Genomic DNA, 16671 nt, shown 5'->3' with positions numbered 1-16671 from the left:
CAGATGGCCCAAGTCGCACAAGCTTTCTCCACATTACAGGTGTGCATGGTACCAGGTCTGGGTTCCTAGTTGTTATGTCATCTGAAAAAATAATCTCCGCCACTGCCATCTCCCTCAGACATTGGATCCCTTGCTCTATGGTTTTCCACTGGGTCTGCTGCATACACAGGCCATCAGAACACAGATATCTTTGTGCCATGCTATCCAGAACATGTGCCCAGAGGCTTTGAGGGTTACCCCCCCTCATCATTCCTTGATCGATGACCGGATCATGAGACAGGGATCCCAGGTGTCTCACTTCTGTGCCATCTAGGATGGTAGCCTTGCCTGCCACATCCCAAAGCTGGACCAGCCAACTAATTATAGATTTATCAGGCCGTCTTGTATAATCTTTTCTTAAACCACAAAGATCTTTTAGGGAAAGGGACTCATTATTAGTTTCTGATCTCACACCAGTTGCTTTAACTCTCGATTTTATATCAGGAGACGTTGAAGGTCCTTCTCCTGCATCCTCGTCATCGTCCTCCGCTGGCCAATCGGTTTTCTTTGTGCACTTCCCACTCCTTGTACTAGTAGCCACAGCCATTGGTTGAAGCTTACTGTCTAATTTCGCCCCTGTCCTTGAGCCTGGGGTGTTAACTACAGCCTGAGTAACTGGCATAGTAGCTACGTTATCTTCCTGTTCCCTTTCCTTTGTTGTTCTACACTATCTAACAGGGTACGATAAGCATATGCCAGAGCCCAGCTCACTGCAGTGATTTTTTTTTCCTTAGGGTCATCCTGACACTTCTCCCTTAGGTATTTTGCAACCTCAACTGGATCCTGAATCTGTTCAGATGGGAAGTCCCAAACTATAGGGTCAGAAAATTCTTTTAGAATTTGGCCCATGTTCTCCCATTTCCCATTCCACTCAAGATTCCTTCTGCTTGGCTTTACTCCTAAATCAGGAGTCTCACCAGCCCCTCTGGAAATCTCAGCCTTCAATTTATATAAGCTGCAGACAATATAGAAAAAACTTACTAAATTAAATACCAGAAAGATGGTTTCCTTAACATTCAGGGAGAACTGGACATTTTCTAACAGAGATGTAAATGATTCAGAGGAGAAGAAGGAAAATAAAGGCGAGAAGTCCTCTTTGCCTGCTTCTCCTCTAATAATTGAGTGCACAACGAAAACCATTAATTATACATCCCTGAAGCAGATTCTAACATTCTTGTAAACCTCCTGCAAATCATCACAAACAAGCCTAGCCCAATAAATATTTTGGTTAATACCCCTTTAATGCAAAAACTATGTATTAGGGACAACACCAGTGCTATCTCTGGATAAGAGAACAAGCCTAAGGACCACAGGGGTATTAACACTTCAAAAAGCCCTAAAGACCAAACATACAGGCAGGCTTCTACTCCAAAAGCCATTATGGATTCGAAAAACATACCAACACCAACAAAAAAAATTGAAAACAAAATATTATTAGAGTAAGGTTTTTTCCACTTTCTCTGGTTTCCCCGTACAGGCCACCAAATTATTTGTCCAAGTTTAGGACAAAACTGGGGGAGAAACCTCCAAAGGAGCCCCCCAGAGAATAAGCCCCCCCTCACAATTCCTCCCCAGTCTGGGCTCGAAAAGAATTTTACTCGGGGGGGGAAAGTGGAAAAAACCTATTTATTAACAAACACAAGAAAAACACTTCCCAGCACCAGGAAAGTACAATCTCAGATAACAAAAAAAACCGTTTTCACCAAAGTGAGAGACAGTCGCTGCTGGGAAGGGCAAAAAAGCTTCTTCGGCAGGCTCTGGAGGCAGTCTCTGATGTTGAGGTCCAGTCCAGAGCTGGAACAGATCTTCGAGCTGAAGGAGAGAAGCAGGGGGGGGAGCGGAAGCCAGCAGCCGGGGCAGCAGCAGCAGGGCAACGGCAGCCGAGGCAACAGCAAGCTGGGGCAGAAGCAGCAGGGCAGCAGCAGCAGCAGCCGGGGTAGCTAGTAAGCTGGGCAGCAAGCAGCTGGGGCAGCCGAGCAAGCCAAGGAGCACAGCCCAGGGCACCACCTCCCCCGAGCGTGGGAGAAGGGCACCGGCGGCAGCTCCATGTGAGTTGTGGGAGCAGGGAGAGGAGCAGACACAACACCAACCTGAGACAGACATGTACTCACTCTCTTCTCTTGCAGACTCCCAAATTCAATACAGGAGCCAGCTTGAGAGAGAAAGAAAATAGTGGCTGCCAGGAGGGATCAAGTGCCTGCAACTCCTCTGGAAATCAACTCTGCTCACCCATGGAACAATAATGCCAGGCTTAGCTCGCTTTCCTGGTGACTCAGCCCACACAGATCCTCATCTCTTGGGCGTCAGGTGAGTCTCTGTAGTGATGCAGACTCCCCAGGTAGGTGCGAAGGAGAGACACTTGATTGTAGAAAGTTCCACACTTTTCAGTCGTAAAAACATCGTTCAACCAATCCCCATGAACCACGATGTGAACATGCAATGGTTTTTCTACCTCTACAATGGTTTTTCTACCTCTACAGTGGCTTTTCTACCTGCAATTCAGCTGAGTCACTTTCCCCCAGTCCTTCCCTCCTCAGCTGAAGTAGCAGGCCTGAGGCATGACTTTACTAGGTCTTCCCTTTGACAGCTTTGACCTGTGTGCAACACGTGGACAAGACAGTGTCTTTGAGGGGCCTTAGGCTGGGCTCTTCACACTTCACACGCTGAGGATAGTATTTGAAAATCAATGCAATTGCAAAGGCCCAGCCCGTCCTTGTTAAAAAGAAAAGACTGGTCGTGGCACTCAGTGCCATGATTTAGTTAATGAGAGGGTGGTAGGTTACACGTTGGACTTGAGAAGCTCAACAACCTTTTCCAACCTGCTTCATTCTCTGTCCTTCTTTGTAGGTGTGAAATTCGATTGCTGAAAATCTGCAGGAGTTACTGTCCTGGTTTGAAGGACAGGTGTCTGCCAATAAAGACAGAGGTCCTCTTTGAAACAGAGAATGTAAGACCCCTCCCTCCCGAGTATTATAATTTTGGAATCAGGATCTCTCAGGCAGAGGCAAGGGGCTAGGAATAACAGCTCTTTCCTAATATATCTAACCAGACAAACAGAAGCAACAGCAGCTGTGAGAACAAACAGCAAAACAGAAGAAATAACACGGTTCCAGTCCCTTTTTCAGCCGCACACACACTCGCCCTGCTCTCGGTCCCGGTGCTGGAAGGTGGGGTAGGGCCCGTGCTACTGCGCAGGTGGCAGACAGGACGGGGGGAAAGGGGCAGTGGCAGCTGTGTCCCACATGGGAGAAAAGGTGGAGGAAGGGCTTTCCACTCATCCTTTGAGTTTTGTTGGTCAGCTGTGGTCTTAGAGGTAAGTAGGCTGGAGCAGAGTGGATGCAGAGCATTGTCCACAGCAGAGAGCCTGGCTTCCCGGTGTTCCAGCCACATGAGCTGAAGATGGGGCAGTCCTCCTCCCTCACCTCGCTGGCAAATGTGAAAAAAACCCAAAGCCCAGTGCCCAGCTACACTTTCTCTTGAGTCCTGAAATAGCCTGGGTGTGACTCGGCAGGCTTCCTTATCATAATAATGGGAAAAATTCTTTCAGCTGGGGCAGTAAGGGAACGGACCCCAAGCCCCAACAGCTACCCAGGAGAGTTCCCTCCATTTGAAAGCATCTGGTATTCCCCATTTGCAAGTCAGCTCCCATCAGGCAGGCAATTGCAGGGCTTAGAGAATGAAGAGTGACACCTCAGCAAGGAAAGCCCAGTGCAGGTCCTGGCATCCCCTGGAGATGAGCACCTTGGAGGCCCAAATGTTGAAGAGAGGGAAGCATAAGGAAAAGGTGCCCTTTCAGCCCTCCTTTACTCTTCCATAGCCAGTGGCCACCAGGAAAGGGGGGCCAGTGGGGCCTGGTCCCTCCTCCTGCCCCACCGTGAGGGGCAGCTGGCACTGGAGGATTCCAGGGCGAGAGGGACAACATCTCTAGAGGGCAGCTGGTGTGGGGCAGCTGTCAGGGGGCCTGTGGGGCAGGGAGGGGAACCTCTGTGAGGGGGAAGAGCCTTGGGCCGCTGGCAAGCAGCGCAAAGCCACGAACGGGAGAAGCCGTCCGCAGCACACGGCTTCCAAGGCACGGACCAGTTCAGACCCAGCGCGGCAAGGAAGGGAACCTGCCAGGCCTCTGGAGGCTTCTGAGCTTTTATTGCCACTCCTGCTGAAACTAAGGGCTGCAAACAAACGTCTTCTGGCTACTTCATCATCTTTGTCTTCATCATTGTCTTCTCCAGCTGCTTTATTCACGCTGGCATCTCTCAGTATGTGTGTGGTCCAGTTCTTCTGAGTCTCAGTTTGTTCTTTGATAGCTTCATTCTTATTTCTCCTTAAAGAATAATTCTGAGCTACCCTACATCTACAATACACCTACTCCTATCTAAACAATGCTCTATTAACAAAGCGTTCTAGACTCTATAGTCCTAACTAAAACTTAACTAAACCTAATAAAATCTCCAAAGATGAAATATACTATCCCCGGAAGAGCTCCTTATAAAACTCAGGGGATGGATGCATCTCGGCCAAAAGAGCATGCATCCCCTGTCCACTGCTCTCAGCTGGCGCGGCACGTCTCCTCTCCACTCTTCCTGCGCTTGCTTGGCTGAGATGATCAGAGCAGCCAGGCTGGAGGCAGGATGGCCTGAGGTCACAAAGGGATGCTGCCCAGAGGAAAAACGTACAAAAGAAAAGATTCCTTGTTACTTGGCAAGACCACAGGCTCCAGCAGGATTTCTCTGGCTCCCAGGAAGATGCACAAAGAGGACCGAGGGCACCATCTGCCCCTCGGCCTTCCTGTGCCGCACCTGTCTCAGCCAGGCCCACGTGGCCCACCCTCCTCTTCATCCCTTCCTGCGCGGCTCCTCAGCTCGCAGGCCCTTTGCCCGCTTTGCTTTTTCTCACCTCCAGCAGCTCCTGGGCAGACCAGCGCCCGTCCTCGTCTGCCTGCAGGCAGCACTTCAGGAAGAGGCGCAGGAGAGCCGAGTGCTGCCTCGGGTTCTGCAGTTTTGGGGGCCCGTTCCTTTCTATCAGTTCAAAAACCTACAGGAAAGGCAAGAGGACACTGCAGCTGCTCCTTTCCCGGCCACAACAGCTCTCAGCACACGCAGCCCCCTTTAGAAGCTGCACCTTACCCTCAGACGGGCTTCCCTCTGGTAAGGAGCTTCCCCTTCCGCCATTTCCAGCCCCATGATCCCCAGCGACCAGATGTCCACTTTGGGGCCGTAGGCTTCTCCTCTCACCACTTCCGGAGCCATCCAGCTGGGAGTGCCCACCCTGGAGCTGCGCTTGCTGCGCTCAGGGCTGAGCTGAGCACAGAGGCCAAAGTCAGCTGAGGAGAAAAACAAAGCCTGTCAAAGGCAGCTCCCCCTGCCAAACCCAGCAAAAGCATTGCCCACGCCAAGCCTGACAAGGGCACCCCGCTGCAGCCGGCTGCAAAAGCAGCCGTGCTCTGCTCCCACGGGGCCGCAGCCAGCCAAATAAGGCATTGGCTGCCACAAAAACACCCTCACCTTCCACACACTGGCCCAGCAGCACTTGTGAGCAACTGGCAGTCACCCAACAGCAGCCCTAGAGCACGTGCTGGCAACGCTGCACCTGCCCAGGGATACCCACCCAATTTGACAGATCCGTCCATGCCCACAAGAACGTTGCCGCTTTTGACGTCTCTGTGGATGACTTGGCGGGAATGAAGGAACTGCAGTCCTTGGAGGCACTGAGAGAGAAAGGACGGAGGCAAGGGCAAAAGTTCAGCACCTGATTACAAGCTACAGAAAAGGAAAGGGCTCCATGAGACTGACAGCTCTGTCATGGAGTTGAGAGGCAGGGCGCAACATGAGGGTCAGAGCAGAGAAAGGGAAAGAGCGTGCTGCTTCAACACTCTTCCAAGAGGTGTGTCTTCTTGGAAGGCATCTGAGATGCCTAAAGCCCTTCCTGGTTTTGGTAAAAATCACATGAATTTTGGGCTAAGAGGTGTCATGACAAATATTTTCTTGAGAGCCTTGTGGCAGCAGAGGATCAAGCAGCACATTAGACCTGTGTCCAGAATCCAATGCCATCTGGCCTGAAAGGCTCTCCTTTGAGGCTGAGGACATCTCCATTGGCCTGAGCTTGAAAATGTGCAACCCGCAAGCCTGCTTAGAGGGGCAAGGAATGCAGGACAGTCAGACAGGCTGCATGCAAAGGCTGAGAGGAAAAGCTGACAAGACAATAGAAGTGAAAGCAAGCGAGCGAGGGAGCATGAGCATCAGAAGACAAACAGTATGCAAGCGTGCAAGAACAGAGCCAAGGGAGTGCAGGGAAACCAAAAGGCAACTCATTCCAGATGTTCCTCCTTCTTCTCCAGGGTGTGACATCAGCTCCAAAAGAATGCCGTAAGCAAGAAATCTCTGCTGTTCCTACCCACCAGCTGACAAGGGCCGTGCTGGGCAGGCCAGGGCAAGCACAAGCGGGATCCCTCACCTCCCGACAGACAGCGCCGATCTGTCCTTCCTCCAGGTACACTGCCCTGAGCACATCCAACAACGTGCCGCCGTCCATCAACTCCATGGCCAGCCAGAGCTCCCCATCGACCAGGTAGCTGGAAGAAGAAAACCAGAGCATGGCGAGAGAGCAATGGCCACAGCTGGCTCACCCCAGGGCCTGAGCCAGCCTTTTGCACCTGCTCTCCAAGCTACCTATGCCACAAGAGATCATTGCACACCCAGTGCCACCTCCTGCCATGCCCTGGCGACGACTAGAGAAATCATCAACAGCTCCCTTAGCTGCCACGCACCAAAGGGCTTGCTCTCTTCTGCCTTGTCCTATCTAAAGGAGCAGCGACATGACAAGAGCCCAACCTGTCTAAGTAGGTGACGATATTGGCATTCCTGTTGTCCCTCATGGCCAGGATTTCGTTGACAGCCAGCTCCTCGCATCTCTTCCCACGAAGCCTAATTTTCTTGATGGCCACCTGAAAGGATATTGAAGACCAGTAACTTGACAAGTCGCTTCTTGCCCGAGATCTCAGGGAGCACGGAGCCAGTGCTTGTGCAATGACGCAGCGAGCTGTGCCAAACTGCCCTGGTACTGGGCAGCAGAGCTTAGGAGAAGCACCACAGCCCGTGCCAAGAGCATTCTGCACTCTGAGCCAAGCACTCCGTGCTTCAGAGCAACAGCCTCTTCTGCAGACATGGAGCAGCCTGCCAAAGCTCCAGGCTGAGCTCACAGCAGTGGGGAAAGCGCTCCAGAGCTGCAAAATCTGCCTCGGGTGTCGACACTTTACCTGTTGTCCCGTGCTGGCATCGAGGGCTTTATAAACAGCTCCAAATCCCCTAGAAAGAAAACAGCAGCAGAGAAAGCCCTTCAGTCTGGGGCAGTGAAAGTAAGGCCAGGCAGGAGACGTCCCCAGGCTGCCTGGCCTCTCTAGAAAATGCCTGGCTGCAGCCTCTCTTCAGCCCATAGCTCATCAGCCCACCAGCCTCTGCCAGGCAGGCCAGGGTGTGCAAGAGCAAACTCAGCTCCAACATGAAGAGCAAGGGCTGCTGTCAATCCCCACAGGCACACGCCCACTTAGCTCTGCTCCAAACCTAAGGGCAACTGTATTCATGTGTGGGTGTGCATGCATGCGCATGTCAAAAAGAGGAGAAAAATCATATTGCAAACACTGTGGTTGGGAGTCTGACGATTCTTGGGTGCCAAGGTGCTGTTCTAGGTCATAAAGGTGCAGAGGCAGGAGATCTTCCAGGTCCTGCACCTTGTCACAAGCAAGACATTGCCGGCACCCAGTTGGCTTTGATGATGCCTTTGGACTGCCCTGACTCAGCAGTCCTGAGAGGTGGCCAGAGGGAAAGGCAGAATTTGACCATGTTTGGAGCTTGCCTGTCTTCACTCTTGATATTGCACCAGCCAAAGACCTGGCCCACGCTTTTGTACAAGGAGGAGGCGTCACACTTACCCTCGTCCAAGTTCTTCAAAGGCCTTGTACCTTTGCCTTGGCTGGCCCACACTCACAATGCTCCCTGAAAGACAAAAGCAGTGCAAGGCACTCACTGTCAAACACAGATGCCAATCCACACATGATCCCAAGTGCAGCCCCAGCGTGGCGAGCTCTGGGCCCTTTGCAGTCATTTGGCTTGCAGCTGCTGAGATCAGCAGGTGGGAGGGCAATCTTCTCCACCTTTCAGCAGCTGGCCTTTCCAAGAAGGGCTTCGTTTGTTTCAAGCACAGCATCTCATGTGATAAGGCAAAAGGATGGGCCTTTGAGAACTGGGCCTTCAGAGCAAAGGCAAGGCCTTTGCAGCCTCTCTGCTCACGTCAACTCTCACTGGCAGAGCCACTTAGGAGCACAAAGTGTCCGAGCCAGAGGAGGAGTAAAACCCACAGGCAGAAGACAGCCAGAGAACTGCCTGGGGCCTGCTCACTAGCTCGGGGCCAGCCTTCTGCTCAAGCACAAACAAGCCTCTCTGCTTTTGCCTTTGGCAGAGAAGGCAGCCCAGGCAGAGCCAAGGCAGTCCCAGCTGCCCTCAGAGGCACCAGGAGCGGCCACAGCGCTCTGTCGCTGCCTCAGAGCACAGGCTCAGCTTCTGCAGGGAGACCCAAGTGTCTTTGAGACACTGAACCCAGGAGGAGCTTCTGTCATGGCCCACAGCGAGGCACACAGACAGCACAGTGCTCTGGCAGACAAGAAATACACCAGACGTACTCAGGGTCTTCAGGCTCTGCTCCTCTCTCCTCTGGGGCTGCCGGGCGGCACGCTGACGTGCAGGGCGTCTGTGGAGCTGGAGAGGAAAGGATTGCCCGTCAGAAGGGTGGCTGGCACACGTGCTCCGCAGAGCACACGGCAAAGGCGAGGCCTCAGGGAGGTGCTGTCAGCCACCGCCCGGCCACTTGGGCTGGGGGCTTTTGGATGTCCCCTACTCAGAGGCAATGGGAAAACCGCAAAGGCTACTTGGATACAGGAGCTCATGGATCGGCTCTTGTATGCAACATTTTATCAGCTTTTCTGTAAATGGCCTGCTACAAGGTATTGAGGCATTTGCAAAGATCCAGAAGGAGATCAGAGCTCAGCCCCAGAGCATTGTTGCTTTTCGACTTCCTTGTTCTCCTGGGCAACTAAGATGCCCCGCAGCTGGCATGCAGGTGTCTAAGAAGACACCCCAGAGCATGTGCCTTTTTGGATCTGTTGCACACATTTCCCCTCTGCATTTCAGGCTCAAAAGAGGTGGCCTTTCAAAGCTGCATCCCAGCCCTTGCCAGACCCACTGGCCATGACAATGCTGAGCTGCCTAGGATTCTCCTCAGCAAACTCTGCTGGGACCTTGTGCAAGTGCAGCGCAGTCTATGCTGAAAATCCTACAAAGATGGGTGAATTAGCTGGGACTCCATCTTGCTGTGCATGTCGGCTGCCGCGCTTGGCTTTCATCTCTTGAAAGGCTTTTCATTGGAAAATGAGGAAAGAGCCAGTGCTCCCTTTGCTCCTGCTGGGGCAAACAGCCGGCTGGGCTTTCTATCAGCCTCCCAGGCTGGCACTCTACGCTCTCCTGCAACAGGCCAAGCTCACAGCTTGCCCCACAATTCTTACACGCCAGCAAGGTCACAAGTTCCTTCGCCACTCACCAAAGGGCCGTCCTGTTTCCATGCGCGTGTGAGGTGCCCTGCAGCGAACAAAAGAAAAGGAACCAGATGCCCTTAGAAATGTGCCTGTCTTGTGGAGTACCACAGAACAATTTAGTCCCAACAGAGAATATTTCCCCTTTCCCAACATGCCTCCAGGATCAACCATTCTTTCCCACAGCAAGGAAGTGAACAACAAGGATGCTCCCCTAGGCTCTGTCTACATTAGGGGCTCTTGTGCCAGGAGGGAAATAGGAAAATGGTCACACAATTGCCAGCTGCTTTTTCACGAGTCAGAGTTTCTGTTCTACCCAAGAGCTCAAGCAATGTTTTCCTCTTCTCTTTGCTGCATTTTATGTATGTCTTCAGAAATTGCATGCACTAATCCCCATCAATTTTCTCAAGACCATAGCCAAGGAAAGCTTCCCCCATGGGCCCTCTTCCCTGTGGCAGCTCTCTGCTGAAGAATCCTGGGAAGCCCTCCTGGCTTCAGCAGCAAACTCTTACTGCTTTGGAGTTTGTGCTGCATTGCCAAGGGAATGGCCGTCTTGGCACACCATAAAGGGTCAAGTCAGACAGCCAAGGCCTCGAAATCACAGAATGTGCAGCCAAAGATGCTTTCCCTCATTCCCAGAGAGACCCGCAGAATGTTTACAAGTGTTTCTGAGGATGTCTCCTTAGAGTCTGCATTTTGCAGGTGGTCTAGGTTGAAGCAGCAAGCTGAAGGAATGCCAGACTCCACTGCCACGCATTGTCCCATGCAGGGAACTCAACCTGCTGCAGGTTACATTGCAAATACCGTCCAGCCAGCACCTGGTATAGACACCCCTTTGGAACTGACCCTGTTGGCAACAGATTTCCCACAGTGGGGGCAGCTGAATGGTCATTTTTCTCCCAAATCAACTCGGTCACTAATCAGGCATAAAGAGCAGAGTGAAGAACAGGCCAGGTGATGTGACCCCCAGGATAAACCTTCACTTACGAGTCAGCTGCAGCAGGTAGTAGCCGGAATAAGCAACAGAAAAAACGGTGCAAACCGCGGCACAGACTTGCCGGATCATTTTAGCAGTGCTCTGCAGGTTTGCACACTGAATGTCACCCGAGGGAAGAAGCAAGACTCCTCTCGGGGAGCAGGCCGTCTGCTGACAACTCCTTGATCACAAGGATCCTCCCGCAGCCAGCGAGCGCAAGAGCCGCTCTGGACAGCGAGGCCTTGCGCGCCCCGGGACGGCGCCGTGCTGACAGCTCTGTGACGTGGCACCGCTGCCGTGACCTCACAAGAGCGGCTGCTCTGCCTTTGTTGTCGTACTTGTGCCCAGCAACCCCATCTCCTGTAGAGCTGATGCAAAGGAAAAGCCTGGCAGTTTCTCCTCAGGCATCATGCACCAGCACAAATCCTCACGCTCCATGAGCCAGCACTCTAGACATCCCAGGCAAACCCAGAAAATTCACTGGACCAGCTGGTGCCCAAGAATTGCAAGCAAACATGAATTTTGGTCTCCAAGGCTTTGATGAAAAGAAAGTGTTCTTCTACCTTCTGGCATCTCAGTTGCTTCTCAAAAGCCAAACTTCTTCAAAGACATTCAGGGGACAAAAGAAGCAAGAGAAATAAATTTCCAGGGCTATTGCAGTGTGCAGTTTCTTCTTGAGCACATGGATGCGTCTTCACCTTTGCTTTGACTCAGTTTGGAGCCTCCTGACCTCCCTTTGGCTCAGGGAGATGCTGCCTTATCTGCTGATGCACAGCTCTTCTTCTGCTGCTTGCGGTTCCTCTGGCAACTTTATGTCTCAGAAGATCCAGAAGAGCCGTGCGCTGATTCTTGGGCTGCCACAGTTTTGTTGTGTTGCAGCTCTGGCTGCAGCCTGCGGCCCCTGGCTCTGCAATGCCCTGCAGATGTGGAGGCCAAAGAAGGCCCCTTTGCAACAGTCTAAAGCCGCACTCTCACAGCTCTTTGCCCAGGCTCCATGCTCCCTGGAAGATTCCCTGCAGGCATTTGCACAGCCAAATCCCAGTAGAAACGACATGTACTCAATGTCTTCTCTTGCAGACTCCCAAATTCAAGACAGGAGCCAGCTTGAGAGAGAAAGACAATACTGGCTGCCAGGATGTAACAAATTCTTGCGACTCCTCTGGAAATCATCTTTGTTCACCCATGGAACAATAATCCCAGGCTTAGTTTTCTTTTGTGGTGATTCAGCACAGACAGATCCTCAGCTTGTGTACTACACAGGGTCTTTGAGGAGCTCTATGGTGGGCTTTTCATACTTTGGATTTACAGCACTGCATTGCATTTCTGCTCACAAGAACATCTGATTAGAGTACGTGAGTAGGAAAAAGGTTTGTCTTAACATCCTGAGACCTGCCAGGAATTTTTAATTGTGATCAGAGTTTTCACAAGTAATGGTTACTTGAAGACATGACAGAATTTTATTGCCCACTCTCTATCACTGCAGTGCAGAGTGACTTTTCAACCCAACCCTTTCAAAACCCGGAATTGCCAGCCTAAACTGATTGTCTCAAATTTCTACAGATTTACCTGTATTTTGTTACCAGCTTCCTTTATTGCCCTTTTCTGAACCTGGAAATGAATCTTGAGAAAAGTTTAAAAGAATCTGTATTTGAAGGCCTCCAGTTTCAATTATGGAAAAATGTCCACAAAAGCCCACTGTCCCAGGTCTGAAGCCCCCTTCAACACTAGCAGTACTTCGTCCAGGAGAATGTATCTCAAAGAGTTGTTCTTGGCCTTCATTCCCAGGAACAACCAAAGTAGTATGGAGCATTGTGCTTCCTGGGTCTTGGATCTCTGGTATTTCTTTTTTCTTTCAGCTTAAGATAATCCACGGAAAACTACTAGGAAAACTAATCACAGTGGACTACAGAGCTACAAATATACTTGTGAAGATTACAGAGAACATATAAAAGAAAAAAAAGCAAAACCTAAATGGCATCACTTATAGCTTTTTGATCAACACACAGATCTCTCCTTTCCCCTACTTTGGCCTTAGGCATTGAAGTAAACCACTTGTTTTTGAAATGCAGCTCAAATGCAACAGTTTCTGCTACTTTGTATAACTTTTCTTGCTTGAGATAGAAATACTCAGTTGTCCTCTGCGTTATAGCATATTTGGTAATTGTGGGACTGAAAAAAGACCACAGGAACTTCCCCCAGCAATAGAAAGTATGCAGAATAGTATTAGAAAGGTGCTCCAGCAATATTCAAGTTATGCCTTATATATAACTTTATTAATTTTATACTTGAGAATAAATGTTACCTAGCAGGATTTGAGGTCAATTATACCAACTGGTTTTCAGCAGTCTAATTTTCCTGTAAGACTGGACAAGGAAACTTATCTTAGGAAAATGAGTTTTCCACATAGATATGTTGTACTCTCATGCCTGTCTCATTCATGAAAAAGTCTAAAATGGCTCCATCTTGTTGACTGAGCCCACAAGAAATTTTGTTTTTCTTAAAAAGATATTAATCTGATCCATTAAATTACAAAATGAACTCTGAAACACCACTCCAAGGTACTATGTACTTCTAGGACCAACAGCTCCAGGGCACATCCTGCTGTGGATGGATTCCTCAACATTAAAACCAAGTATCCTGGGAACTCTGGAGTACAGTTCCAGAGATATTGTAGTCAAAAGTTACACCTTGAAACATAGGTCACATCAGTTTCAAAATAAAATAACATCTTCCATATATGTGCAATTCACAGATGAGGAGGAAGGGAGGAAATGTGCTGGAAGGTTCTGAGAGGATATATAAAAGTATACTTATGCTTGTCCATTATTCCACCTGAGTGAACTCCTTGCTGTTTAGTAATTGGAGCTGTATTACAAAATGATCAGGCACTGTATTGAAAGTTTTAAAGGTTAACTTTACAGTTATGCTTCCTCCTTACCATACCACTGCTCTGGAGATAGGACACATTTTCATTCTTCTCTAATGGAGTGGAGAAATATATTACTTTGAGTGGATTCTATCCATGAACAAAACATGGGCTATTCTACCTGGTAATTAAAGTTGCAAGAATGGAGAACTTTGTGAGAAATGTATTTTTCCACAGTTTTTTGATTCTTGGTCCAAACACTCTTTTGACAAGCCAGATTGTACCTACGTTCATGTACCTATTTTACCTACAAATATGTTAATGTTTTACTATGTCCAACTCTCTCAGCTGCTGAGGGTTGTTTATTTATGCATTTACCCAGACCCCTGATGCTGGAGGACTGCGTCCCAGCACCTTCTGTAAGCAAGACCTGGGAAGGTGTCTGGGTGACTAAAAAGCTTACTCTGTTCCATATCTACCTGTGCACAAGTTCTGTTACTGTGTGTTTTAGGCCCAGCGGCACAGAAGGGCAGCACAGTTAGAGAGGATGCTGCTCCCTTTAACAAGGGCAGAGTACCCAGGCAGAGTGCCTGTTTTGCCTTTTGGTTCTGTCTCTCGCCTCTTGCCTCGCTTGTTTCCTGGCTTTTGCCTTACCGCTGAGGTAGACTGGGCAGAGGCTTCCCGTTTGGGCCCGCCTTTGCCTGACGTCATTTTGCCAAAGGCAGAGGGGTGTTTAGGGTGGGTTTTTGTGGGCTCGCAACAGTAGCAGCTTGGCAAAGCTGCGTCTCCCAACCAGAAACTGTTTCACAGTGACCTTTTCAAATGCTATGGTGAATCTTGAGCAGTCCGGGAGTCGGGCCACCGCACGTCAGTGCCGACAGGCGGTTTCTTCCCTCACAGCCACAGGGACAGCAGCCCCTGGAGTGGTAGGTGGCAGGAGGAAGCGGCTGGCGGCAGTGCTGACCCCACACGTGCCGGATCTTCTCATCTGCTACTAGAACTGCTCTGTAAGCTCCTTCCTGGGAGGGTTTGCCGCCATCCTTTCCCTTTGTTCCTCAGACTGCATGGCCACATATGAAGGCCGCTGTCTTGTGGGGAGAGTCAGACGCCATTTTCCCTTTGCCTCCCTGTGGCAGACGCCATCTTGGAAGGGGTATTGCCACTGTTTTGGGTTTCTTCTTTTTCTGGGGGGGCTTTGTGAGATCTAGCAATTCTGTATCTAGTGATTATGAACTGGGGATTTTTGCTTGTTTCAATTTTGCTAGTTAGTAAACTGCTATTTTTTCAGTTATATTCACTTGTATTTAGTTTCTCCTTATTGGTGGAAAGAGACTGGTTAAAATAAAGGGGGGGGAAACTCATTTTAGAGTGTTCTCCTTTAAATTGCCTTAGGTGAGGCCGATTCCTGAAAATGCTGTGGACTTCAGTGGCTCAGGTTTCATCACTTCATCTGAAGTGATGATGAGAGTCACTGAGGGCTGCAGGGCTCAGGCAGGTCCCTGCCTTGGCCTCTTGCTGGGCTGAAGAGAATCCTGGAGACTTCTGGGTGAGCGGGCCCTGAGCTGGCCAGGAGTGGAGGGGCAGTGGCTACAGCCCTGGGCAGAGCGACCTGCCACCACGGCCCTTCCCGCCTCCTCCTGGGGTTGGTCCCAGTCTGTGCGGACACGCACAGATGGTGGGGAACTGCAACTTCCATGGAGGGCAGCGTCTGATGTACAAGCTTCGTCCTCCACGTTGGAGCTTGTAGGGCTGCTGCCAGAAGTTCCCATGTAGGAGTTGCTGGAGCTGGAGCTGCTGCAGGTGGAGCTGGCGGACCTGGTGCTGGCTGAAGGTTTATGAGTTTCGTCCTTATCAGCATGGGAGTGCAGCAGCCTCTGAGCTTCCTCACTGCACTGGCCCACAATGATATTGATAAGGCCATGAACCAGTTGTGCTGTGCCTTCCCCGAGGCTGTTCTGCAGCCTCAGGACCAAGGTCTCCACATCCAGACCATAAACACAGAGATCATTCAAGATGTTGCTCTCTGCAGCCTGTACCAGCCACCACTTGCCCCAGAATATTCTCTGCAGCCTTTGGCACAGCCAGGGCAGCACGGGGTCCAGGAGATGCTGTTGTCGTTGGAAAAGTTCTGCCCATGCCTCAGGCAGGATGTCACCCATGGACTCTGGCCCTGCACTTGTCTCCTGTGGTGGGGTTGGCATCTCCGGTGGCGAAGATGAAGGGCACACTACAGGGTAATGGCAGCCATTTTCCCATATCACTGAGGCCACTGTCGACTCTCCAGGAGATCCTCTTGCCTGTCTGCTGGCTTCTGGTGACTCTCTGGAGAGAGTGATGGCACACTCTAGATAGTCCAATTCACTCTGCTCAGAGAACCTGATAGTTCTTATCAGTGCTCTGCAGAGTGGGCATGATGGATTTCTCAGTGCCCATCGCAGGATGCAGCCCAGGCAGAACTGGTGGTGACAGGGCAGAACAGAAGCCATATCATTCTGAGTGCCCTGACACACAGGACAACTCCAGTTTGTTTCCGTGGCCATTTCTGTGCCCTGCAGCACGCTGGGGAGAACTGAGGACCAGGAACTGCTCCCTCTTGTTGGTGTCACGCAGAGCAGTGTGTGACTATGTGAGAGCCCTCCTGATTGTCCCAGGAGAGCAAGAAGAAACACCCAGCCCTGTGGACATCATCTCGGGTGCCGGAACCCAATCACCTGCCCCACTCTAGGGGGATGTTTTCCTGCACAGCCAGCCTTCACTGCTGCAAACACCTGTGGTGTCCGGGTGACTAAACCAGGCAGGGCCAGGGAAACAGTACTGATGGCTCCATGATGGGCACCAAGAGCTGCCAAAGGCAGCCCCCAATACACCATCCAGCACTGTGAGAAGCCTGGCTAGACCCTCCAGACCTTGCTGAGCAGGAGTCAGGCCTGGAGCCAGACTGGCTCAGGTTCTGCCAGTGTACAAATACAATTAGCAAGAGGTGATGTCACAATCCATTCCCTGATGATGTTACAATCTGACACTTGGTATGTCACCTTCTCAGTGACGACATCATGGCATGCTCCCCCCCATAGATGCATGGTGCCAAGAGAAAAATAAAGGGCCAACTGTTGACCAATGACCACCTTGTCAACTAGACCATGGCACCAAGTGCCACATCCAGTTGTTTCTTGAACACGTCCAGGGATGGTGACTCCACCGTCTCCCTGGGCAGTC

General features: G+C 50.8%; 1 protein-coding gene across 1 annotated transcript; it reads right to left on the bottom strand.

Annotated features, from left to right (window-relative positions):
• Positions 1-4162: 4162 nt before the first annotated feature.
• LOC130266779 (serine/threonine-protein kinase PAK 3-like) lies at positions 4163-10821 on the bottom strand. The gene is made up of 11 exons (XM_056516032.1): positions 10601-10821; positions 9622-9659; positions 8708-8783; positions 7961-8024; positions 7289-7337; positions 6864-6976; positions 6487-6604; positions 5641-5740; positions 5160-5356; positions 4930-5067; positions 4163-4688 (listed from the first exon to the last, which is right to left on the bottom strand). Exons 1-11 carry the CDS (start codon positions 10677-10679, stop codon positions 4473-4475), a joined length of 1188 nt encoding a protein of 395 aa, XP_056372007.1. The 5' UTR covers positions 10680-10821; the 3' UTR covers positions 4163-4472.
• Positions 10822-16671: the final 5850 nt, after the last annotated feature.

This window comes from Oenanthe melanoleuca, unplaced genomic scaffold (genome assembly GCF_029582105.1).
Source record: "Oenanthe melanoleuca isolate GR-GAL-2019-014 unplaced genomic scaffold, OMel1.0 S217, whole genome shotgun sequence".
Lineage (NCBI taxonomy): Eukaryota > Metazoa > Chordata > Aves > Passeriformes > Muscicapidae > Oenanthe > Oenanthe melanoleuca.
This window is presented reverse-complemented; position numbering and strand designations above follow the sequence as displayed.

Coding starts and splice junctions, on each gene's coding strand:
- LOC130266779 (XM_056516032.1), bottom strand. CDS start 10,679: ATGATCCGGCAAGTCTGTGCCGCGGTTTGCACCGTTTTTTCTGTTGCT. Junction 8,025..8,707: donor GCAGAGCCTGAAGACCCTGA/GTACGTCTGGTG, acceptor TTTGTCTTTCAG/GGAGCATTGTGAGTGTGGGC. Junction 6,605..6,863: donor ATCGTCACCTACTTAGACAG/GTTGGGCTCTTG, acceptor TTCTTCTTCCAG/CTACCTGGTCGATGGGGAGC.